Source organism: Podarcis vaucheri, assembly GCF_965113315.1.
Source record: "Podarcis vaucheri genome assembly, chromosome: 3".
NCBI classification, from domain to species: Eukaryota; Metazoa; Chordata; class Lepidosauria; order Squamata; family Lacertidae; genus Podarcis; species Podarcis vaucheri.
In genome coordinates, this window is record NC_138761.1 from 51,018,188 (window position 1) to 51,043,576 (window position 25,389).

The window sequence follows — 25,389 nt, forward strand, 5'->3', positions numbered from 1 at the left end:
TGAAACAGTCCATTTTGTCCAAAATTTGCAAGGTTTGAAACAAAAATAACATTCTAGGCAATATGATATATAGTCTATTCACACATAAAGCCTAAGATGGAGGGGCTCACAGCATTCACACCCCAAAAAGTCTTGCTTCTCCCAGTCACAGCCTTGGCTTCCAGCAGAAATCAAGCATGGCTGTGTCTCTCTATCTTCTGCCTGCTCCTAGCTCTCAGCTCACAAACAACTGCCCTGGTTACTGTCCTTCTAAGCCTAAGTACAAGAAAGCCCCCCCCCCCCCCCCGATTTGCCCAGAGGGCACAGTCACTTCTTTTGTTATACTAATGGAGGTCTGTAAGTGGCAACTATGGCCATTCTCTCACAAACTTCCTGCCTAGTTCAACCATGGAATCCTCCATAAGATTTTACCCCTTGCTGGATCTAGGACCCCAAGAATTAGAAGGAACTCAAGCATAATGCAGACCCCAAACTCACAACAGAATTTTTTGCTGCTTGCCGAGCCCTTTCAGAAAACAGTTACAAAACTTGATTCTAGTTGTGCACTTTTTATGCTGACTCCTCTTTTGCATGGCTTGTATACATTTTTCGATTACAAAAAAACCCTATGTTCTTCATTTGCTTATTGTGCACCTCACCGTGAGAAATGGCTGTAACTATCCCATGCACCCATACGGTGCAAACCACTATAGTCAAGTGGCGTAGCGTGGGTTGTCAGCACCCGGGGCAAGGCAAGTAATTTGCGCCCCCTAACCCGTGGATTTGCGCCCCCTAACCCCCAGATGTTGCGCCCGGTGCGGCCGGCCCCCCCTGCACCCCCACGCTATGCCACTGACTATAGTAGACAAGGAGTCTGAATTGGGCCATAGCAAGCCAGGCATGTACACATGTATTTCTGGATCCAAACTAACAACATCAACAGCAGTTTGGAGAAAAGGGTTGTAAGTGCTAATGAAGCAATGAAATAAAAATCAATGCAAACATTGGGACGAGGAAGATCCTAACTATGGGGTTGGACTGGGTCCCGTCCAACTCTACAATTCTGTGATTCTAAGATTGGACCCTGGTCCAATAACCAACGGCAGAGGCGACGAAGGCTTCACAGGCTCCGCCCCCAAGAGCCAAGAGAACGGGGGCTGATGTCACGCCGGCGGCTGCGCTACCACCTCCAGGCGGGCAGGTGGCGCTGTCCTTCGGCGCGGCAGGACTCCAGGAAAAAAAACCGGAGGGAGGCGGGGACAAAGAGCCTCTCTAGCCGCGCCAGTCCGTCCGTGACCGGCGGCGGCGGCGGCGGTGTTGGTGATGGCGGCCGTCTTGTCCCCGCGGGTGTGTGACAGCGACCCGGCCACGCCTGGAGCCCAGTCTCTCAAGGTGAGCGGGGCAGCAGCAGCAGGAGGCGGCCGTCCTCTCTCAGGCGACTCGGCCTGCCGGGGCGGGAGAATAGACAAATAAATAACGGGCGACCTCCGGCGAGAAACGGCAGGCTGCGAAGGGCTCTCGGCAGGGACCAACCCAGCGGCCCTGTGGCCTCGGCCGCCTCCCCGCCCCCGGGCTCATCCCTGAGGAAACGAAAGGAGCCTCCGCCCCTTCCGTTGCCTTGGAGACGAGTCTCCCAAAAGCCTCCGCGCCCCTAGCCTCCCCCTCCATGGCTGATGGGCAGGAGTGCTTTCTTTGAAGTTGCTGCTTCGCTGTCTCCTTCGCTTTGTGTTTATTCCGCCCCCGCGGAGGGGAATCCAGTGGTTCTTGTATCCAGGATCCCATTGGATCTGAAGCTGCTCGGTTTCTGGCGAGGTTCCTTCCTCATCCTCATCGTGAGCCTATATAGGCTGTACTGCTGCTGGGACTAAGAGTTGATGCTGCGCGTATGACTACATCACTAGGGATGGGGAACCTGCGATCCTCCGAATGGCGTTGGGCTCCCATCATTCCTGACCATTGGCCAAGTTGGCTGGGGCTAATGGAAGCCGGAGTGCCAACAACACCTGGAGGGCCACAAGTTCCCTGCCCACCCTTGGTCTAGCCACATTACAACCCCTCCGCGACATTTACATTTCGCTCGCAAGATGTTCCCATGGAAGAAGTGTGTGTGTGTGTGTGTGTGTAAAAGTGGACATATATTGCAAAGGATCTACGGCAGTGGCATAGAGCGCTCCCTCCACCATAGGACCCTTTTGTGGGATTCCTGTTAGGATTCCCCGGCGGCAGTGTCAAAATAGGTTTTGCCTTCACTGCAACAGTATCGCAAATGCCATTCACTACAGGAGTGAATGGCCGTGTTCACAGAGAAAGTAAAGGGTCTTTGGGGGACACCATGGGGTGGCAGATAAATTTGCTTCTGGTGGTAACCCCTCTTCCCCACTTTTAAGAACCCAAACTGCCTGTTCATCATAGCCCTATCCTGAGTTTTGTTTCTTGGTTTCTCTAGTGTTGGTAATTCCCTTTCATATACATAGTAGATTCTCTTGTTACTGTCTTTCCCATATGGTTATCTACCTCTGCAAGCCTGTTTACTGGAAGTAAGTCCCACTGATGGGATTCTTTTCCAGCTTGTATATTTAGGATTTTAGTCTTACTGAAACATATAGCATTCCCTTTGGGGGCAGCATGATACTTTCAGCATATTTTCAGCTTCTGCAAATAATTATATCTCACACTGTCTCACACTATTTGCCGTAGTCTGATCCTATAAAATGCATTTAATCTAAGAAGTCCCTCTTACCCCAGCATACCTTGTTATATTATCACAGATTCTTGAACAGTGGTTTCCAAACTTATTTCCCTACAGACAACTTGAAAATTGCTGGTGGGCTTGGCAGACCACATAATGATTTTTCTGTTTCTTGCAGTGATTGTAATTCCATAGAATACAAATTGTAATACAAATAACATATAAATTGTTGGAGTTGGAGAGCATTTCAAAACTGAATTCTGAACTTTTAAAATTGTGTTTCAGTTGTTTAATTTATTACTCTTTTAATAGTTTTGTACTGTACTTTAATCTTTGGTTTCGTCTTTGTGATTGTGGGCCAGGGAGGAGGGGTTTTTAGGCTGAGGAGAGGATGCAGACTGGATGGGGATGTATGCCATGGGCAGGTCGTTCCTCAGTCTTGATTTAGGGTCTTAAAATCCAGAATAATTATATTCTAGGTCTCTGATGTGTATGTGTTGTAAGTCCTGGGAGCTCTGCTTTTCAACATTTGTCGCTTTGCTCTTTATATAGGATGATACAGAAGAGAATTCAAACGATGGCAGCCAACCATCAAAAAGACGACGCATGGGCTCAGGGGACAGCTCCCGAAGTTGTGAAACTTCAAGTCAGGACCTTAGGTAATATCATGCATTCCGTTTTTTTTCTTCTCTGGATGCATATGGTATGAAACCTTTCCCAATATGTTCCAGATCGTTTAAATAGAGAGAGGGAATATATGTCTGACCCTCACTTGCTTACCCTCAAGCTTGTTAGGGTAACTCCCCATGAACTAGAGTTCTGAAATTTTGTACTCATGCAGTCAGAGATGGTCACTATAGGAATTTGAAAATGGATTGTAAGTACTTTTCTTTCTCAAAAAAGGTACACCGGAACTGTGCCTCTTATTATTTAGTTGCCTCACTCTACCTAGAAAGTCAAAATTTGGGGTTTTCTTTTTTATAAAAAGAAGCAGCATATTATAGGACACCATTCCTAACCTGCAAATGGGGCATTTTAACATCTAACAGTTGGAACACAGTCCATATATAAAGGGCAGTTTTTAAAATTTATATTCTAAAAATAAAAATTCCACCTGAAGCGTGTCCAGGTGGCTAATAATTTAAACAAACAAACAAACAAACAAACAAACAAATAATTCTTCTATGGAGCAAGTGAAATGGCATTTGGGATAAAATGATGGACTGTGGATTGGAGGGTTATTGGTTTGCTTGTTTTTTCTGTTCTTGTTTTTATTATGTATTTCATTTTTATCTTGTAGTTTTATGTTGTGAACTGCTCTGAGATCTACTGGTGAAGGACGTATAATTATATTATTACAAATTTAAGAATTAATTAATTAATCAAACACTGGTTATTTCAAGCTTGATCTTTATGTGTTTAGCTTTAGCTACTTTCCAGCTGAAAACCTGATAGAGTACAAATGGCCACCTGATGAAACTGGAGAATACTATATGCTTCAAGAGCAAGTCAGTGAATACTTGGGTGTAACCTCCTTTAAGCGAAAATATCCAGGTATTAATGTTAGAAACCCTTATGTGAAGTGTTACAAATCAAATGTGTATCCATGAGGATGTATGAATGTGTTTTCATCTAGGACTATTGAGGCTTCTATTATTTTGCTCTTGACTACAGAATTCCTCAGCTTCCTTTGGGAATGTATTATACGAGAATGGCACATTTGGTTTTTGTCTCTTTTTTCATTGATATCTATGAAAACATATTTTACATTTTAAAATGTTATTTTTGTGATGTTTGTCTGCTGTCTTGAGTGCCTGACTTGGTATACTTTGAAAAGATGAGGCTTTTAAGCAATTCTGTTCATTTTTTAAACCCTTTAATAAAAAAGAATAGAGATAATATTTTATTTGTTCTTCACAGTAATGAACATTGCAGTTGTTTGGTTTCCACAGATTGTTGCTGGTAGTCTTGAGCCAGTTACTGTCATTCAACCTCAGGTTCCCTCTGTGTCAATAAGGGAACAATGAGGACATTCCTCACAACATGACTGTGAGCATGAAGGATAAGCAGCAACAAAGGAAGCAAAAGTTATTGTACTTCCTGTGCAATTGTGGAATCGCACATCTACTTTATGATCAGATGTGGGAGCACCACGTATTCTTGGAACTTGTGCATTTTGCTGCATAGATGATGTATGAGTCCATGCTTCATAGTTGCAGAGAAAGCACAACAGATGAATGGGCAAGTCATTCAGATCTCTTCCGTTACAACTTGTTTGAATGCCTGTAACTACCTTTAATTTGAGCAGGGGGCTTTTACAGCACATTCTCAATTTTTGTGTATAAGTAGACTTGCCCCTGTTCTTGACTTAGTGAAAAGGTAGGCTAGGGAAAGCAGTAGTGACTTCCCTCCCCTGGCCCAACATGCTTCTCAGGTTTGGTAAAGGCAAAAAGCATAATATTCCCTGCATGGGTTATCTTATTATTGTTTCCTGTGACAGAAGCAGTAACTTTCTACTACAAGTACTTGAGTGAAATTTAACTGTAACACAGCTATATTTATTTTGTACTTTTGGAGAGGTTGCAAAAATCCTTTACACTTTCTTTTTTACTACTTTCCTCCCTTTTCCTGGAGATTTAGAAAGACGAGATCTATCTCACAAAGAGAAACTCTACCTCAGAGAGTTAAATGTCATTACAGAAACACAGTGTACCTTAGGTAAGGACAAAAAAGGCATTTTTTCCTTTAAAAAAAAATGAAGTATGTAAACATTTCCAAGAGAGTAAAATGTAGGAGAGATTATTCAGTTTTTACCTTTTGAACAATAAACTTGCGAAGATGTGGAAACTGTTATTCAAAAGATCTTTACTTCATTGCTCCTTAAAGTGGATTGGGAATAAACTGTGAAAATATGTAATATGTTTAGCTAAGCCTTATGATTATATTATTATTATTTATTAATTTATGTAACTGCTTGAGACCACTATAGGCTTCAAAGCAGTTTACAAAATATAAAAATCAGTTACGCTAATATAAAATGTAAAAATCCATAATTAAAATAGACAATAAAACAGCACAGCAGTTGGAGCAGGAGATGTCACAACTTGATTCTGAAGTTCTTTGGGGGTGAATCATTGTGCAGTTGTCACACACGCTTTGCACTGCACTGATGCTCTAAGTTAGGATGGCTACAAATCTTTAAAAAGAACTAAAACCCCCAAATCCCTTAATTTTGTCTCTTATTTTGTAATGAAATTGCACAAGTGACTTTTTGATGTAACCTAGGTCTCACAGCCTTACGCAGTGATGAAGTAATTGATCTGATGATTAAAGAATACCCGGCGAAACATGCTGAGTACTCTGTCATACTTCAAGAAAAAGAACGCCAGCGAATAACCGATCACTATAAAGAGTATTCTGTAAGTTCTGTCTCCAAATTTATTTGTGAAGATGTTTACAATCTTGGAACGTATTAAATGTCTTTTGGGATAGATAGCTTCTGCAGCTTGTGAACTAATGGGGAAAAAAATCTGTTTCAGCAAATGCAACAGCAGAACACACAGAAAGTTGAAGCAAGTAAAGTTCCAGAATACATTAAGAAAGCTGCCAAGAAAGCCGCCGAGTTCAACAGCAACTTAAACCGGGAACGAATGGAAGAAAGAAGGGCCTATTTTGATTTACAGACACATGTAGGATGGCTTAACTTTTTTGCTCAAATGACTATAGGTAGCTTCTTGTTACCTATAGTAAAGATGCCAGATTGGGGGAGGTGTTGGAAAATATAGCATTTTATTTAAACCTCAGTAGATATTTCTCAGGAGAGAGAATACAGTTGGAAATTATTTATCCAGTTTTTTTCTTGGTTGAGCAGGGAACTGCCTTTCTCAGATCTTGCCACTGCCCTCTGGAGTAGCGCAGTAGTCACCACTGGTTTACAACAGTGAAACATTATTTTGATTGGGTTTTGAATTACTCCAGACTGAAATCACTGTGAGCTCACCCTCTTTTACTCTTGATGCTTTGAGATGCACAACAAGGTTTTGCCATCCCTATATTGCTTCACTTCCAGTACAATTGCTCCCTTTTTGTTTATAAAAAGAAATATGAAAATGGAATAATCAGTGTTTCAGATCACGAATGCATTTTAGCAATATTCATTCTTTTATGTTTTATTTTGTATTCTGTTCTGATGGAAAAGATAAGGAATTTTATTTTATTTTATGGGAGCATATAGGAAAACTGCCACTTCAGGTGTGTTTCTTGAACCTTAATTCTGTACACAGAGTGGGGAATTTGGACCATGTTCTTTCCCCTCTCCCTGCCCCTCAGCCACAGTGTAAAGTGATTAGGAGTATGGATCTGCTTGCCCTAATCCCCTCTTAGGCTGATTGATGCAATTACACAGCAAAATTCTGGGATGTGGAATGGAGGGTCACACTACAGATATTCCTACACAATATGCATATGCCATACCATTGTGATCCAGAAAATATATGTAGATACATGCAGCCTAGGTCACATTATTTAACATGTACCTGGGGGTGCACGCAATACTAATGCCTCACCGTCTGTACAGAATTTTTAATCAGTAGCTGCGTGATCCACTCCTTGGGATGTGATCCACTCCTTGGGGTATGGAAGATCTGGTAATTTTATCCAATCTATTGGAATTGAATCTCAGGTTATACGATGCATTATGCATGAGGGCGAGTTGGCAACAGAAATTTCATAGTTCCAATGAATCTAGCTATATGATCATTTGGAAAAGCAAGCCACTTCGTTAAATGTAGGAAATGAGCTCCTTATTTTTTCTGTTAACAATCCAGGTTATCCAGGTGCCTCAAGGAAAATATAAAATTTTACCTACAGAAAGGACAAAGGTTAGTCCTTATCCAGTGTCTCTCATACCAGGCCAGTTTCAGGAGTACTATAAAAGGTAATTGTAAAAATAATGAAATAACATTTGTTCTGCTGTATTTCTTGAAAGCATTTTACTGTGCTGTTCAGCCAATGGGGGGGGGAAAGGCTGTCAGAGCAGCTTGCAAATATCAGTAATGAAACAGTCCCTGCCTTTAGGCTTGTAATCTAAAAGTCACAAAACAAAAGGAAAAGTTCTTGCAAAAGTGGTGGGAAAAGCAAACAAGCACTAATTATTTATTGCTTTAGGAAAATGTAGCTTGTAGAAATAAAAGGTAAAGGTACCCCTGCCCGAACGGGCCAGTCTTGACAGACTCTAGGGTTGTGCGCCCATCTCACTCAAGAGGCCGGGGGCCAGCGCTGTCCGGAGACACTTCCGGGTCACGTGGCCAGCGTGACATCGCTGCTCTGGCGAGCCAGAGCCGCACACGGAAACGCCATTTACCTTCCCACTAGTAAGCGGTCCCTATTTATCTACTTTTTATCCCTATTTATCCCTATTTATCTACTTGCACCCGGGAGTGCTTTCAAACTGGTAGGTTGGCAGGCGCTGGGACCAAACAACGGAAGCGCACCCCGCCACGGGGATTCGAACCGCCGACCTTTCGATCGGCAAGCCCTAGGCGCTGAGGCTTTTACCCACAGCGCCACCCGCGTCCCAGCTTGTAGAAATAAAACCCCCCAAATATATATAAGGGAATGACATACTTTTAAAGGGCAAGCTTGGCAAACCTGGCTTAGTTACCTCTCTATATAAATATAGAATAACTAAATATAAGAATTGCCTTGTTCAGCATGTACTTTAGATTGGATTCAGAGGATCAGGATTTTAACAAATGAGAAAACATTCCTGTGTCACTCCAAATTGCATGGCAATGGTGTACAGTACGTAGGGTCTACAGAACATATCCCTTTATATACAGTGCTTTCACACATTTTACTTGCGTGAATTCTGTTATACACGCAGTGGCCATCCTGGGGATGGTTGCAGTGGAGGACGGGGAGAGACTTAGGTAGAAGAGATAGAGAGGCTGACAGAGGCAGAAGACACCTGAAAGATGAACAGGGAAGCAGATGGAGGAAGAAGAAACCCTGGCTCCCTTGGTCGTGGAATGGAGCAGAGGTGGACAGAGAGAGATGTAGGCAGAATAAAATGCTGGAGTGGATCTGAGATGAAGCTGCAGCTTCTGCCTGCCTCTTGCCCTGTCTACCTTTCCTCTCCCTTCTGCAGCGGAGGAAACCAGGTTTCTTCTTCCTTTTTCTGCCTCTACCGCTTCCCTGCTTATCTTTCCTCCAAGGGAGCCAGATTTCTTCGTCCCCCATATGCCTTCACTGCTTCCTCGCTGCTTCTTCCTCTGGCAGTAGAGACACAGGGAGGTCCTGCAGGTGTGGGCTCCCTCACTTCCAGCCAGCAGCTTTTGACTATGCGGCGATTTTGCATATGCATGAAGTCGAACTGTATATACAATTGTTTTATTGTTACCTTTCAGATACAAATTTATTCATCATAGTTGAATCACTGAAAAGTAGTTTTTGAAGTCCAAGCTGTTTGTATTATCCCTTATTGCCATACAGTGTATACATAGTGTATCAAAAGATGGTACTGAAAATAATTACTTTTTCACTTCAGATACTCTCCAGATGAGCTTCGATATTTGCCGCTAAATACAGCTCTTTATGAGCCTCCCTTAGACCCAGAGCTGCCTGCACTGGATAGTGATGGAGATTCTGATGATGCAGAAGAGCGTGGTGATGAAAAGAGGAAAATCAAAGGCAATTCGGTGAGCTAAAGTAGTGTTTGCCTATGTATGTATGCTTTCATATATAGCTAGATAGATTAACAGAAACTTCGAAAATACACAGGATAAATACCCTATTATTATCCAAGTGTTTTGTAAGAATAAAGCACTAGAGATATTTTTGAATTGTATTCTTGTCTATTGTTGTTTCTGCTTGAGGTCCAATCAATTAACCTTGTGCCATTCTTAAGACTTGTTAAATGTGATCCCTAGCACTCTATCAACAGAGCACTGGATTGAAGGGCCAGGCTATTAGTTATTTCATTGGGTACCTCTATGGTGAATAAGTGCCCTATGCTTCAGAGTAAAGAAAGCAAAGTTTGAAGTTTAGAAAGAGATCATTTTTTTCCTTTGTCCACTCCAAACAAACCAACAAAATGATGGTGCTTTTGTTATAGGACAACTCATCTGGCAATGTGTCTGAAGGTGAATGCCCCCCTGAAAACCAGGAGGAACCTATTCAGGGAAGACAAAAAACAAGAGAGAAAAACTCTACACCAAGAAAAGAGGGTTCCAAACGATCTGTATCCAAGTCAGTTCCTGGGTACAAGGTAGAAGAAAAAAGCCCCTGACTCAGCTTCTTTACTGACCAGCCTCTCTCCCTGAAACATTTAACTTTGTTTTTTCAAAAATATGGAACTTCTGCTTACTATACTTGGCTAGCTGCTCTCCTGTTATGCATTCCTGTTCGCTTCTTTACTTCCTGTTGCTTTATTTTACTTGGGGCCTTACTGTTTGCTACCCTGGCTGTGGAGTGGCTTCTATTTTCTATACTTAAATTGGTTCCTAAGCAACTGCAGCATGAAACCCCATTATAAAGGAAGTTTCCCCTCTCGTTTTGCAGGGTGGGGGGGGGGTGCTCTGTTCTTTTATTGTCATTATAAGGTACATGGTTACATATCAAATATCCCGTTGGGATTGAATTAAAATACCTTGCTCATGTGTGGACTGGACTGTAAAAATGTTGCAAAAACTTTGCACATATATTTTCTTAACTCTTTACAGGTCAAAAGCATTTTAACTGCTTAGAAAGTGATTTGGTAATAGTAATCTTAACATTTCCCTAGAATGTAGGATGCTGGGAACCTAGATTTGATTTGAGCAGCTCTGCACTGTTGTTTGCAGGGGAAATATTCAGCTAATCTTGTAAGAAACCATTTAGACAATACGTTTTCACCCTTACCTCTATGGGCAGTGAGGGTCAGGAGCTGCTCTTGGGACTCACATGCTTCCTCCAGGCCCCTTCTCCTAATTGTGTGAATAATGACTAAACTTGAAGGTCTCCACATTTGAATGTGAGCATCTCCCTAGCCTTGCCAGTATATAGATATCCAACTCTGTAATTCAGAAAATGGTTCCGTATCATAGGGTAGGGGAGATTGTGGACTAAAAAATGGGATCTCCTGCTGCGGTCACATTGTGTGTTCAATTATGGGGTGGTGGTGGGGTAGTAGAGAGAAAGTATGTGATCCTGAGATTGCCTGTGATATCATTGCACAGAGAGGTGAGTGGGGAAGCGGTAGTATCTGAACAGGTCCAGAATCTCAGAACCTCATCTTAAACTTGTCATGTTTGAACAGTGATGATTACATCCAGTTTTGTAATTATCAACGGATGGATTTCAGTTTAGGATGAAAAGTATTTTTCATATTTCAGTGGAAATTCATGTATAGTGTTAAGGAAAATAAGACGCAAGCTATTTGGTTTCCATTGAAACCAAGGGGATATTTGCTTTATACTATAGTTGGAAGAAGATAAGGCATGTGGATTGGAAAGGGTACAGGAAGAAAGTTAAGGATGGTAATTCTGAGTTGCCAGCATGATTGCTAAACAATGTCTAGCCTGAGAAGTTGTGTAGCACAAGTAACCTAATTTTAAAGTTCTGCAAACTGTTACCAAACTGCATCATTTATTTTAATTGCTTATTCCCCCCCTCCCAATCAAACCGTTCACTTTCCAGTTTGCATTGTGCAGCTTCTGTTGGAAAAGACTTGCAGGAATACTGTTTCAACAGGATAAATGCATACTTTTAGACTATATTACAGAAATGTTATATGTCATCTATATCTCATTTCAGGAATAATTTTACATGATGCAAATAAGAGATTTAAAGTTTTGCAGAACATGTCTATTTTTACATATTTGCATTGCAAAATGTTTACTTTATTGCAGACTTAAACTCATGCCAGTAATGTAATTTTATGAAATCCAAAGATGAAGCTTGAAAGGCTTAGTAGCATTTTTGAACTTTAAGTATTATGTGAACAAAGTCCATAAGATTCAGCAAATGTTTGGCTAGTCTTTCATTGTGAAGGGATAGCATAAAGAAGTGATTGGCAAGTCTTGTGACTGCTAAAGATACAACTATCTTTTTTCAGTACTTGGATTCAAAAATGGATCCCGGTGATTGCTGGTCACTGGGTTCAAAAGCATATTCTAGTAAGTCTAGATGAATCACAGGAAAGCTCTATGTAAGATCTCCTGTCGTGAATGCTTATTTTGCTCTCGCTGCTGCCATTTATTTCAGTGGTGCTGCTGTTGGAGTCTTTTCTTGGTGCATTGGGCCCCAAGAAGACAGCACAAACTACTTTGAAAACACAATGATGCCAACAACCCACCCACCCTCCTCCACAATTTATGGATATTCTCACTATAACTTACACTTCCCTGAATGTAAGGCCAGGATGATTTTAAACACATGATAGATTTTATGGAGCTGATTAAAACATGACAGATAGATAGATAACTATCTATAACAGGTATTTCTTTTATACATTATGTGCTGAAAATGGGACTTCAACTAATGTCCCAGGAATATATAATGATTTTATTATGCAACATGCACTATCCATTTATCATCCTTTACCAGTCTTTAAATTACAATATTCACTCTAAAACTAAAATTCAAGCTTAAGAAGATTTAGAATATCCAGGCATACTGTTGTTATGCCACAGAAAGCAAATGTTAAGAGTTTTTCTCCTTTTAACTTCTGTTTAACTTTTACTATTTTTAAACTATTGAAACATTTTTTCCTCATGATATACCATTCCTATATAGCCATTAATTTTTACTGCAATTGATGAAGGACTGGCTGTTATAATTGCACATGCAGTATTCTTTTCTCAGAATAAGGGAGATTTGCACATATGTTAAGTTGAGCATGTAGCAAGAGACTGACTTGCCCTTTCCCCCATCCCAGAATTTTTCAATTTACATTCCGTTGCTATGAAAACAGGAAGAACTTATTTTCTGGCAAAGTAATTTTCGGAAACATGGCGTGCTTGTAAATTATTTTTGATTTAGTTACAGTTTAGCTGCTGAAATTCCATTGCTCCTTGTTCAAGTGTAACATTTCTGGTCCAAGAAACCATGGTTTTGGAGTGGGAGCAAGCAAAGAGTTTGAGCTCTCCATCTTCCCCATCCGTCATTTGCCAAACCTGGAAACTGTAGTTTAACGCACCAGGAAATCTTCATGGAATCTGCAAAGCATTGAAATAAATGCACTTAATTTATTTCTGTGGATCCATTCCTAGTATGACTAGGTCAGATATAATCCCAAAGGGTGATAGTCAACCAAGTTTTACTCAGAGCAACCTTTTGAAATTAATGGACCTAATCTTGTCATGTTCATTAATTTCAAGAAGTCTACTCTGAGTAAGATTTAGTTGGATTAAACCCTGGACCAGGGATGCTACATATGAACCAGGCAAGTGTTTTCAATGGGATTTAATCAGCTTGTGTCTGGATTGCAGCCTTTGTCATAAAACCAATTTTGGGAGCAGCAAGCCAGGAACTCTTTTCCCCCCTCACCTCTTTTGTCGAGTTGAATATGATTAGGAGAACAATATGTCAAACAGTGTTTTCCAACGTTCCCGCAAAGCCATTTTTATTTTTCTGTTTTCACTTAAAAATTGCTTTGAAATGTGAACAGGCTTTCCTTTCTATTTCATTTTGATAGGGGAACACTCCAATGTCTTTGGAGGGTCTTTAACTAGTACGCTGTGACTATTTCACTCCTAGTTTTGTGGAACTAGGACTAGGGGGAAATGTTATTAATAACTGCACCTTCACCAGTGTTTTCGCATTTAAGTATCATAGTATTAACTGCACATACCACAGCACAGATCTAGTGACTCAAAGGTTGTTTTGCTTTGGGTGACTGAAAGAGAGTTTGCTACTGTGTACCACATCAGTAGAATATACATATGGTAAAGAGAATTAGAGAAGTGCACTTGCTGTTTTGTTTTATATTGATATAACTTAAAACACAAACATTACTCATAGAATGTAGCAATACAAGAGGGAGATCATTGCAGGAATGAGGTTTAATATTTTGTTGGTAGGCGCAGGGTATAAAAAGGTATAAAAGTAGGAGTAGAATAGGTAATAGAAAATTTTTATATGTATGTTTTCTCTTTCGTGGTATTTATTATTTTGTAGAGACATTTGTGAATGTTAGTCTCCTTTTATCATTCAATTATATTTATGTATAAAACAGGTGGACTATGCTTTTTTAAAAAATAAATAAGCAAAAAATTATTCATGAATGCTTCTGTCATCTTTTGGAAAACAAGCTGTTTATAAATGCCTTGTGGGTATTTAAACAAACCTCTGGAGGCCAGGCAAGTTAAAGTGCTCTGACGCCCTAGTTTAATTTAGATATTCAAATATTCTAGGAAACCAGACTAAGGCTTATTAGTATGTACTTCTCTGCAGTTTAGAAATTATTAGGAAATACTGGGTTAAAATTTTTAAAAATCAGTGTTAAGGTTTGATTTTTCACTTTTGTTTTGCTTATACAATAAGTTCTAAAGAACCTACAGTGGTACCTCGGGTTAAGTACTTAATTCGTTTCGGAGGTCCGTTCTTAACCTGAAACTGTTCTTAAGCTGAAGCACCACTTTAGCTAATGGGGCCTCCCGCTGTACCTGCGCCACTGGAGCACGATTTCTGTTCTCATCCTGAAGCAAAGTTCTTAACCCGAGGTAGTATTTCTGGGTTAGCGGAGTCTGTAACCTGAAGCGTATGTAACCTGAGGTACCACTGTAGTTTTCTGCATTTGATAAGCAAAGTTTTTATAAACCAGTACTTTTCATTACTTAACAGCAATCAGAACATCTCAAATCTATGCTGCTTCTCTCAGCAGAACCAAAACATTACTGACAGGGATGTGTATTTAGCAAGGGTAGCTGTTAACATTTCATTGTCTGAATGTTTAGAAAACTAGCATAAGAGACCATTCCACATTAATTTGTTTAAAGCTCCTCCTCCTTTCCTTATTGGCTTTGCACACTTCTCACTCTTTCAAAGCTGGGGATATGTTCAGACATTTTGGTGCTTGTTTTGCTAAGCAAATATGGTTCTTCTTCAAAGCAAAAACTTCTAGTTATACCAAATAAGCAAGTTCACACCAGGAGGTTCCCATTCTGCTAACGTAACATGACAAGGTGTTTCAGGTACAGATACATACAGTATCTCTTAATGCCAGCAGAAGCTGCCCTTGTATGTAGACAACAATTAATACAGTATGCAAACTCAATGGCATAAGGGATAGAATTGGTATCTACCCTGTTCAAGGGTGGTATGAGCTAGAGTTCCCTCTGTCACATAACGACAAAGAATAACAGGGGACAGTGTTTTGCACATTGAAAGTGCAGACAGTTGTCGGGACGAACCAAACCGGCTGCAGTCTGTGGGACTAAGTTGGCTATATATTTAAAACCTGCTCTGTATTTCTGAGCTTACATTTGCTAGCGACGGGGTCAGATTTTGTTTCACATGCCCACAGCTAAGTGTCCAATTGCAGCTTGCTTCATTTCGGCATTGGCTTCAACTGATAAACACGAGATAACGTAGCAGGCTTCAATCAGCAAGACTCAGCTTGCCTATGGCTTTGCTGAAGTTCAGGTCTCTAGATTCAAGATCTGCCTTTCAGGAGCGAAAATACTAGGCTGGCTGGGTCATTTGTTTGAGTTGATGTTAAGACAGCACCTTTATACTACTATGAATTACTCTATACTGTATAGTGAATCATCCCACTGGTCTTAATAACATTGTTGCCAGTGGCTTTTTGCAAGACTTTAGTATTAAGGCAACACACAACACTATGAACTGCTAATTAATTCAGTTCAGAATGTTCTGCCAAATATCTTTGTAGAAGGCAAAAAGCATAATATATGATTTAGCATATATATTTTATATTTATAGTTCAAATAATATGAATTGCATTTCAAGAGACGTTCCCACGTTACTGATTTTCATGCATCATGTGCAGGCTATAGACAAACCGTAATATTATTAGAAATTATCAACATTTTTCTTTGTAAAATTCATATTCATTGTGTAATTTGATCATTTGACTGACATTTTTAAATGAAAGAGTTTTAATTACATACGCTTTCTCTGGCTGGGATACATTTTGTAAACTATACATGTACATGTTTTGAATAGTGTTCATTTCTGTATCCAGTATAATCAATGCTTGCCAATTTTTAATCATTCCCTTTGATCCACACCACTCACAAGGTTCATTAATTTATAAAGGTTAAAATAAGTACATTTTTTTTTAAAAAAACACAAAAACCTGTTCTCAATTCTTCTGGAATGAATTTATAGCCCTCTTCTACCCTTCCAGCCAAAGGCCATTCCAAATGCTATATGTGGAATTTGTCTGAAGGGTAAGGAGTCCAACAAGAAAGGGAAGGCTGAAGCACTTATACACTGCTCCCAGTGTGAAAACAGTGGTAAGTAACAGAATCTGCTTTGAATAAATCTCTAAATATTTAAAGTGATGACCCATTTTAAAGAACAACCTGCAATGCAGAATCAAACTAATACTTTTGCAATTTTTTTTAAAAAAAGTTAATTTAGCATATCTGAAATGTTGAAATGAACTCAAAATGTTCTGTGAAATAAACCATTTTAATTATTCTCATTAAAGATGCTTCATTTGACCATTCTAGTAACGATACTGGTTTTGATCTAGGCCACCCATCCTGTCTGGATATGTCTGCAGAGCTTGTTGCAATAATTAAGACCTACCCTTGGCAATGTATGGAGTGTAAAACATGCATTATATGTGGGCAACCTCACCATGAGGAAGAAATGATGTTCTGTGATGTGTGTGACCGTGGCTATCATACGTTTTGTGTGGGGCTTGGTGCTATTCCAACAGGTAATTATATAAGTTACTCTTGTTCAGAGATTGAACCAAGATCCAAGATTAATGAAGCACAATCTTGCTTACTCTTTTCAGAAAGCTCAGATCTCAACATTTTGTATGTCACTTGTATCTATTTTAGTGAAATCTTGGAGACAGCTATTTCTTACACGCTTCATTTACTCTCTCAATTCTTGTTCATAAAAAGTGTTTGCAATTCAGGGTTTAACAGTATGATAATAAACATTTAAAGAAGTATAAAGATTGGAGATGGGAAGTCGGATGTCAGAAACTTAACTAGAGAGAAGCTGACATCTGATGAAAATTATTTTCAATGGGTTTGGCAGTGCAGTTGTTTCATTGAACTGACACCTTCTCTTCCCCCCTCCTCCAATCCCACACCCAGTGTGTAGTTTAAGTTTATGTTACTTTAATCAAGTAGAAATGGTCAGTGTTGTAAGTCACTGAAAGCTTTTCAGAAACACATCGTAAATCAAACAGGTTTTTGAAGCTAGCGAAAAATGTAGGTGGTTCTTTATCAAACAGCAGATGTTATACCCATTCAGGCATGTAATTATACTTTACAAACTGTTTTCTTCATTGGACAAAGGACATTAAAGCTAACCCAATCCCACTGTGCCTCATTCACCATTTTGCTCTTTTCCTATAGCACATTGAATGAGTACCTACCTAAATTTACCTAGGGAAAATAATTAAGTAGGGTACTGCTGTCCCTACTTTCAAGCTTACTTAAGGAAATGAACAATAGTGTGCCGTTTCAATCTCAGAAGGAATCATTCAGTGCTGGTGCATGAATATTAAGTGATGCACTGACATTTAAGTAAACAAACTGAAGAGGCTCAGCACATACTTCTTGAACAATTCCCATGACTTGTGTGTCACCGGTATATCCAACCTTGAATAGCTTTCAGCATATTATATAAAGATTTGAGAAGCAAGCACAGTTTCTTCCCACCATTGCACCATCTGTTTACCTGCCTGTGGGGAAGGAGGAAAAAATCTTCAAGGTCCCTGAAATTTAAGTTGCATGAAATTGAAAAATAACAGCCAAATTAAAAGCAAGTTTGCTTGAAAGCAAGTCCCACATCATTCATTGGGACACAGTCCCAAGAAAGTGGGCATATGATTGCAATCTTATTAACATTTGTGTCCTTCCGTACTCTGCTCCCCAAAAGCACTTGAAGTGAGTGACGATTTTATAGTAGCAAATGTTTGCTCTACTGTTAACTGACAACTCTAATTTTATAGGTCGCTGGATTTGTGACTGTTGCGAAAGACAACCTCCAATACCCAGAGGCAGAGGAAGAAGAGGGAAGAACAGCAAAGAAGGCTAAAATCAATATTTACACTCTTTATATATAACTGCACAAAAACAAGTGCTAAGCTTGGTGCTATTTACCTACAACTCTGTATAAGGAAAAATACCACTCAAAATGTTTTTCACCAAATAAAGTTTTTAATATTAGGACAGGGAAGGATACATTCTATTCCAGGAGCTTTGCTTGAAAATCCCATGCTAAGGGAAAGTGCCCAGTTGAAATTCTGTAAATCTATCAATTGTTTCATGGATACAGTGCTGCTGCATAGCAGTCATTGCACAACAGACTTTATTTATTGCATAGCAATCACTTGTGTTCTCTGTCAAGCTCAAAGAAAAGGACTGAATCACTAGTTGGCAATTACTGTTTTCTGATGGGAGTTGCCTTTAAGCAGAGTACTAATGCCTGACAAGAAAAAAAAAAATCCATCAAGTGGTACAAATCTCATATGATATAATGAATTTAGGTTTACAGCAAGAAATCACGTAGACCTTACATTGGTCATGCCAAATTATGTCTCTTAAATCAATGCTTCTCCCTTCAAACCACAAGAAAAGGAGGATAATTCATATTTTCTTTTTAAGGATGTTATATCATATGAAAGCAGCCTTAGTTAAATGGCTTTCATGTTCCAAAAACTGCTAGCATTTAAAAATGGTATTTGCTCCTAGTGTATTCATACAGAAGAGGTTAAAGTATTTATAATTGAAATGTGCTGAAATACTGTATGGAAATTAGTCTTTTTACTATTCTTAAAATCTTTGTATAGAAAATCAGTTTTATTCAAAGTCACAGTGAACTGTAAAATTCATATTTGACCCTGATCAGTTAAGAGAAAACTTATACAAATACTGTGCCTGTTGCAGTGTACCTGTGGGAAAAGTTTACAATACAAAAATTGTTATGGCTTTATTTCCCCCTCCCTGGCAAAGAAAGTATCAGTTAGTACTAATGCTCACATAATAGCATCCATTCAATTGTCTATATTATTCACATGTGAAACCTGTTGTCTAGCTCTGAATCTAAAACAGAATTTCAAGTATTAATTTTAATATTCCAATTAGTATAGTCCAGAAGACTGATTCTTCATCCTGAGACTCATCTTCTCTTGCATGAAACTGCTTCTGGTTCAAATCTGTATCTTCTGGATTGTAGGAGCCACCACCAAATGGAGATTCCACAACCGTTTGATCATAGTACACTTTCATTTCAAATTCACTTTCCAGATGAGAGGGATGGCCATAAATCCCTATTCCCACTGGACGGCGGAAGTGCGCTGGCACATAAACGACATCTTGACCGCAAGTTACTGACTGCAATTCATAATCGTCAAAACTGGGGTGAAGGGTCACATCAGATACGTACAAGTCTGCATCCCCTTTTAAACTCTGCATCTGAAGCACTATCTTCCCTTCGTGATTTAACCTTAAGTAGCTGTAGTTTCCAGCACCAATCTGACCTTGAACCACATGAAGGAGAATCCATTCTTCAGGTATGTCTTCATTCTCATTATAAGCAGTCGCTATTAGAAGTCCTTGAAAAGCAAGCAGTATTACTAGGACCCTCTTGCAGTAGACTGCCATAACACCTGTGTTGGATATAGAAAAATCTTGTTCTGTCACTTGAAATTTTACTGTCAAATAATAAGATTCCATTTCTCCAAGAGTAGCTATGAATATTTGTAGACAGTCAACATACTGTCTTTTAAGTAGCTGTAATAATTTGTGCTCTCTTAGCAATCACTACTACTCTCACATAAAAGTTTGCACACGTACACCAATGCAAGACAGCCGGTAAAGTTAACAAGGTAATCCAAATGGCACAAAGAGCCAAGCCACACATAATGCAAATATACTAAATACAACACAGTGAGCAATCTTAACTGCAGCCAGCCAGCACAGTGCAATCAACACCTCATCCAAAGCCCTGCCACTCATGGAGAGATGGTGGTAGGAAAAACACTGCTATGCCAGCCAGAAGGACACATAGCAACGAGGTCTGATACTGTAAAGTAATGGCAGTGGGTGTGGTTCAGAATTCATTGGATTCTAGGCTGGCTCAGTCTCTCTCCCCCCCTCCCCCCCAGAGCCCCATTTTGCAGCCTCTGCATTAACTCTGAAGCTACCATGAGTGCAGAGAATACTACACAAGATATTTATCAGGTTTTGCATTGGTGTCATAGGCTAGTCCTACATAAAGGCTAAAACCCATTAAATTCTGAATAGCAAAAATACATGCCAATGTTATGAGAAGCATAAAAAATGGGAAATAAGGACACAGGCCAGAATACTACAAATATACAACAGCTTCAATAAGAGGCAAAATTGCCTTTCATCATTAAATCCCAGCCAAGCAGTTTATGAAAATGCCCCAAGTCATACAATAAATCCACAAAACTAACCAATAACACAGTTAACAAAACAGCAGCACAGGACAGCAACATAGTTGGTGGGAAGTCCTCCGCTCGGCTAAAAAGCCTGGATAAAGAGGTGCATCTTGACCAAAAATCCAAAAGCATATAATGATGCCACAAGACACAGCTTGGTGAGGAAGTTATTCCACAACCTGGAGGCTACACCTGGCCAGCTCGATGTGGGAGCTAGCAAACACTCCTTCAGATCTTTGGGGCCCCAAGTCAATTACGGCGTTTCAACAGCAGCACATGCAGTGGGTAGGAGCTGTCATTCTGACACCAGTGTTGCTGCCGCATATCCGGACAGGAGCCCCTCGAGGTCACCGCCCCCAACCCTGTCCAGAGAAGCAGCGGCAACACCGGTTGTCACTGGCAGCTCCGCAACTCTGCCCCACCGCACCCATGTTTTGGCACCTTCAACTGGGCACGACAACCTGTGCAAATAAATCTTCCCCGAGACGGGCGAAGTCCGGGACACCCACCAGCAGCCTCGCTTTCCCTGGAAAGAGTTGCACCCAGTCTCGAAAGAGAAGCAGAGACAGCGGTGCTTCGACCCCACCTGTGGAACTCTGCACTTTCCGATTCCGAGAAGGAATTCGGGGTAGTGGGGCGGGGCGGGGGGGGACGAAAGAGAAAGAGAGAAGGAAGGCTTTGTGGGCGGGAATCTCAAGGGGCGGGGAGAACGTGGAGCTCACTTTCGAGCGAAGGCTTTGCCCCCCCCCCCGCCTCCCTCGCAACCTGCCTCCTTCACATATCCCTCAGGGGGTCGGGAGGAAGAGCCCCCCCCCTTCTTCCCCGGCCTTTAGTTGCCCCAGAAGCAGCGGGGCGGGGGGAGGGGAGAGAAAACGAAAAGCTTCCCCGCCCCCTACACTCAGGCGCTGCTGCAAAAAGTGCCAAGCTGAGGAAGGGGAAGCCCACCAACTGCTGAAGCGTCCGCCCCACCGCCGACCTCCTCACCCGAGCCCGCCGCCGAGCCCGCGCTCACCCTAGCGCCGCGCCCCAGCTCACTCCGCTCGCCCACCGCCCACCATCGAAGAGGCCGCCGGAGCCTCTGACAGAAAGTCGAGCGCAGCTCCGCCCGCCTGCCCGCGCGCGCGACGCACGCAGCGCTGTAACACCGCGAGATTTGAGGCTGGAAACACCCCGGCCTGTTTCTAGACTTGCTGGTTTTCGTTCAGCCGAGGCTGGCAAGTGGGGCGGGGGAGGGGGAGCGACGTTTCCTCTTGCTGTCGTCATGGCAACCGGGCCACGAAGGGACGCAACGTGGGTGGATTCAGCTGTGCGGGACTTTTTCAAAAATATGTGAAACCTTGAGAATAGCCCGTGCGCTGTGTGTTTTATTCATTTATAAAAGTATTTATACGCCGCTGTTAGTAACAATGAAAATCAGAGCGGTTTACCACAATTATACGTAAAACTACATAATAAATACCTTATGCAAATGCAACCCGTTTAGGTGCATGTGATTTGTTTGCGATGTGCTTGGCACCACGGGCTGCTGCCATTAGCTGGCTACTTTATTTTTTCTCAAACGGAGAAATCGCATTGCTGTTGCAAAGAAAGCAAGAACTAATAGCAGGCCTGGGCCAGGATGAAAAAGACCAGCGAAATACATCACGTCAGGTCCAAGAGCATAAAAAGCTTTTAGACGAAAACAAAAGTCTTCCCACTTTTTACCAGCAATGCAAAAAAAAAAGTTGGGAGTTATCCAAAAGCAGTAACAAAAACGTTAAGGGATGTCATGATTCAGTAGTGGGACTTCAAACTGACAATGTTGCACAGAAAAACTTTATTAAAAACTTTAATATGAAACCTTAATATGAAAAATAACTACAACCCAGAGACCCATATTCAGTATGTCCCCATGTCAGGTATATTTTTATTTGCACTGCATCTCCATCTATGGAGCACCCTTGATGGCAGATGACTGCAAGTCACAAGAGACCCAGCAAGGCTTAGGGATAACTTTTGCTAGAGAGTATGGTGCAATCTGCTTTCTACATAAGAGTATTAAAGCACTTAAGTGATTGTGACTGCTAAGTGGGTATTTGGGAGCAAGAAAGACTGTTAATAGGCCAGCTCCTAGCCATCATGAGATGGCAGAAGAGCCCACAAAGGCTCCAGGGTCCAGCTCTGCTTTCAAAACATTTGTCTCTGGAGTTACTGTAGTCTACCACTAGCAGGAATGTTCTTGGCAATACCTTTTACCTGCCAGCCATTTTTGGTGCTCCTCATCTGGTTCTCGTTTTTTCATTCCTTGGTAAATATGTCAGCAGTTGCAGTGCCCAACTCCACCCCCTTATAGTGGGGGAAGTGCATGCAATTGCAAATATGTAAGCACTGCTAGAAGTGAACTGATTTAGAATGGGCTCTTTCCATAAATTTTAAATCAGTACATATTATTGGAAGATGGAAGCCACATGTTGTTCCAATTTCAGGTGTATAAATGGTCACAATATTAGACTTGGATATTCTTTCCTTGGCATATATGGTTTCTGTTAGAAAAGGTTGGTCCTTTGTCTTTGCAGGTAATCATATTTGGAAGATTAATTTAGACATGAAAAACACAACATTTGGGCTGCTTCATATTAGATTCCATGACTTAAAAGTGCAATGCTGCACTCAGTTACTAAAAGTATGCAAGTTAATTGAAATCAATAGGATGTATACTGTAGTCCTAAACGTAGTTGTCCTGAGCCAACCAATGGAATCCAATGTAAATAAACAGGTGTTGCACATATGATCTGCTACATCCAGTACATTTAAAATGTCTTATTGGGAGTGGGGGCACTCCACTTCCAGCCATCTCAAATACAATCTCATTAATTATTATAAAAGTGTCTGTATTTCTTTGTGGCAATTTATACACAGAGAACCACAGGAGGCAACAGAAACCCATACACCAAGAATTAATTGGCACTGTTTATCCTTTCACTTAAAATGTAGTGCACAGCTTTCTGTTGCCTCATGTGGCTCTGGGTCAGGGGTAATTTCACAGAAATACAGTTTTAAATGGAATGATTCATATAATGCCCTCAACCCTGTTAGTCTAGCACTGCTAGGTTGCAACCTGAAGAACAAATGTTTATCTGATCTCAAGTAACAAGTCAGGCATAGCTGCTTTTGCAGCTCCCTGCAGCCTTGGTTGCTTGTCTGACTTCCCTATCTGCATGCAGTTATAGCTGTTCACTCTGATGGCTATGGAGAGTGAAACTGATACAAGTGAAGAAATGGGTAGGCACAGATGCAGCTCTTGCCTGGCAGCTGGCAGTGGATCTAAAACAGCGGTTTTCCATGTTGCAACTCTGCAACTGTACATCCCCCCCCCTTTGCAGTGGAACTAATGAACTTAATTTTAAAAAGTTTGACGTGAGAGTGGGTAAGAAATTTAGCAGTACGAGGGGTATTTCTAATTTGTTCTCACTGTGTACATAAATTGATACAGTGCTGAGTTCATCTGGGCATACTCCAAATAAATGTGAATAGGATTACAGCCATGGTCGAAAGTCGGCCTCTTAATGTCTCTCCCACCTCGGCGCGGGAGATGCAAAATCTGCAGGAGCCTTGCTACAAGGGGCGGGCAGGCGCGCACGTGTGGTCAACTAATCTCCGTTCATTTGACAACTGCAGACCTAGGACGACGCGAAGGCGGCGGCTGGAATTGGCCTCGCGGCCTTTCCGTAGGCGTCACTGTAACCTAGGAAACCGGACTGCTCCCCGCACTCGACCGTTCGCTGGGGAAAGATTAGAACCACCTCCTCCCTGGCCCCTCACTTCCGAGGGCAGGCGGGTGTCTCCACGGCAGCCGCGGACGGCGAAGACAGGCGGACCAAAGCTGTACCCGGCTGCTGGTTGTGAGGCAGAGGCGGAGGCGGACTCGAGTGCGAGTTTCCCCTTCTCCGCTAATCGCCTGTGTCCGCAAGGGCTAGGAAGGGGCAAGCCCCGCCCCCTTGCTCTCCGAGAAGAAAATCCCCGAACGTCCCTCTCGCGGCGCCTTGGCTGACGTAAGTATTCCTGCGGGAGGCCACGCCCCCAACGGTTTCGCGGCGGAATCCAGCAATGGCCAAGTGTCAGAGTCTCAGAGGGCAGTTTGCGTTCGGACCCCTCGCAGGGGAGTCGACGCTCCTGTTTCCTCCACACAGCAGGAGGCCCATGGGTTGCTCCACTTCAGGGAAGGGGGCCGCTGCGACCACTTCCCCGAGGGCTTCCCCCTCCCAGTTCTCACACCACGGTGAAGGACTCCGCGGCCAGGTTTAAAAGGACGCCAGAATCCCCAAGTATTTCCTCGAGCCTTTACGGCTCTGTATTATTTGTTGACACTTAGACAGTGCCGGATTTACGTATAAGCTAAATAAGCTATAGCTTAGGGCTCACTCTTTTGGGGTCCCAAAAAAATGTAAAGAAAAAAAACACCCCTGGATGTACATTTCCAAAATAGAAGATATAAAACAAATAAAATAAGTTACAGATAGGTAGCCGTGTTGGTCTGCCATAGTCAAAATAAAAAATTCCTTCCAGTAGCACCTTAAAGACCAACTAAGTTAGTTCTTGGTATGAGCTTTCGTGTGCATGCACAGTGTATCTGAAGAAGTGTGCATGCACACGAAAGCTCATACCAAGAACTAACTTGGTCTTTAAGGTGCTACTGGAAGGAATTTTTTATTTTAAATAAAATAAGCGGTAACTCTGTACTGTTATGTTATCGATGTTTGTATGTGATGCCAATAAAAGGTTTGATGATGATGATGAAATAAAATAAAACCTACATACATCAACAGTGTTTTGTGTTGTGTAGGCTCTGATGATGTAAGTCATGGGCGCTGCTTGCTAGCCTGCTCCCTAAAATATCACTGGTTTGCTCATTTCTGTAAATAGGGTGCCTACATTCTTCATGGACTGGTTGCATGGCAACATGTGCAAATGGCTTTAGATACCTATTTGGTCCATAAATTACCATATAGCATATATTCAACACAAAAAACAGTGAGAATTTGTTGTTGACAAAGGACAGCTGGACATATAAAGGGCCCCATTACTGTCAGTAATTTAGGGCCTCATCAAACCTAAATCCAGCCCTGCACTTAGTCTTGGA

General features: G+C 41.5%; 3 protein-coding genes across 6 annotated transcripts in view; 2 read left to right on the forward strand and 1 right to left on the reverse strand.

The window, feature by feature from the left end:
- Positions 1–1,212: 1,212 nt before the first annotated feature.
- PHF10 (PHD finger protein 10) lies at positions 1,213–18,033 on the forward strand. Of its 2 annotated transcripts, none has more exons than XM_082217108.1 (12): positions 1,213–1,371; positions 3,221–3,327; positions 4,092–4,222; positions 5,303–5,386; positions 5,954–6,087; positions 6,208–6,357; positions 7,495–7,604; positions 9,216–9,366; positions 9,783–9,935; positions 16,020–16,128; positions 16,371–16,559; positions 17,814–18,033. In XM_082217108.1, exons 1-12 carry the CDS (start codon positions 1,303–1,305, stop codon positions 17,897–17,899), a joined length of 1,473 nt encoding a protein of 490 aa, XP_082073234.1. In that variant the 5' UTR covers positions 1,213–1,302; the 3' UTR covers positions 17,900–18,033. The 2 variants fall into 2 exon arrangements, with proteins under 2 accessions (XP_082073234.1, XP_082073235.1); XM_082217109.1 differs by having other exon boundaries at positions 5,309–5,386.
- Positions 18,002–21,421, reverse strand: LOC309529275 (UPF0669 protein C6orf120 homolog). 3 transcript variants are annotated; one of them, XM_082217122.1, is made up of 2 exons: positions 21,283–21,421; positions 18,002–19,472 (listed from the first exon to the last, which is right to left on the reverse strand). In XM_082217122.1, exon 2 carries the CDS (start codon positions 19,465–19,467, stop codon positions 18,907–18,909), a length of 561 nt encoding a protein of 186 aa, XP_082073248.1. In that variant the 5' UTR covers positions 19,468–19,472; positions 21,283–21,421; the 3' UTR covers positions 18,002–18,906. The 3 variants fall into 3 exon arrangements, with proteins under 3 accessions (XP_082073248.1, XP_082073249.1, XP_082073250.1); XM_082217123.1 differs by having other exon boundaries at positions 21,255–21,362; XM_082217124.1 differs by lacking the exon at positions 21,283–21,421 and adding an exon at positions 20,780–20,905.
- A 2,002-nt stretch (positions 21,422–23,423) lies between these two features.
- Positions 23,424–25,389, forward strand: part of WDR27 (WD repeat domain 27) — a 67,537-nt gene continuing 65,571 nt past the window's right edge. Inside the window, 1 exon segment of the mRNA XM_082217127.1 lies at positions 23,424–24,301. The gene's annotated coding sequence lies outside the window, so the exon portion shown is untranslated.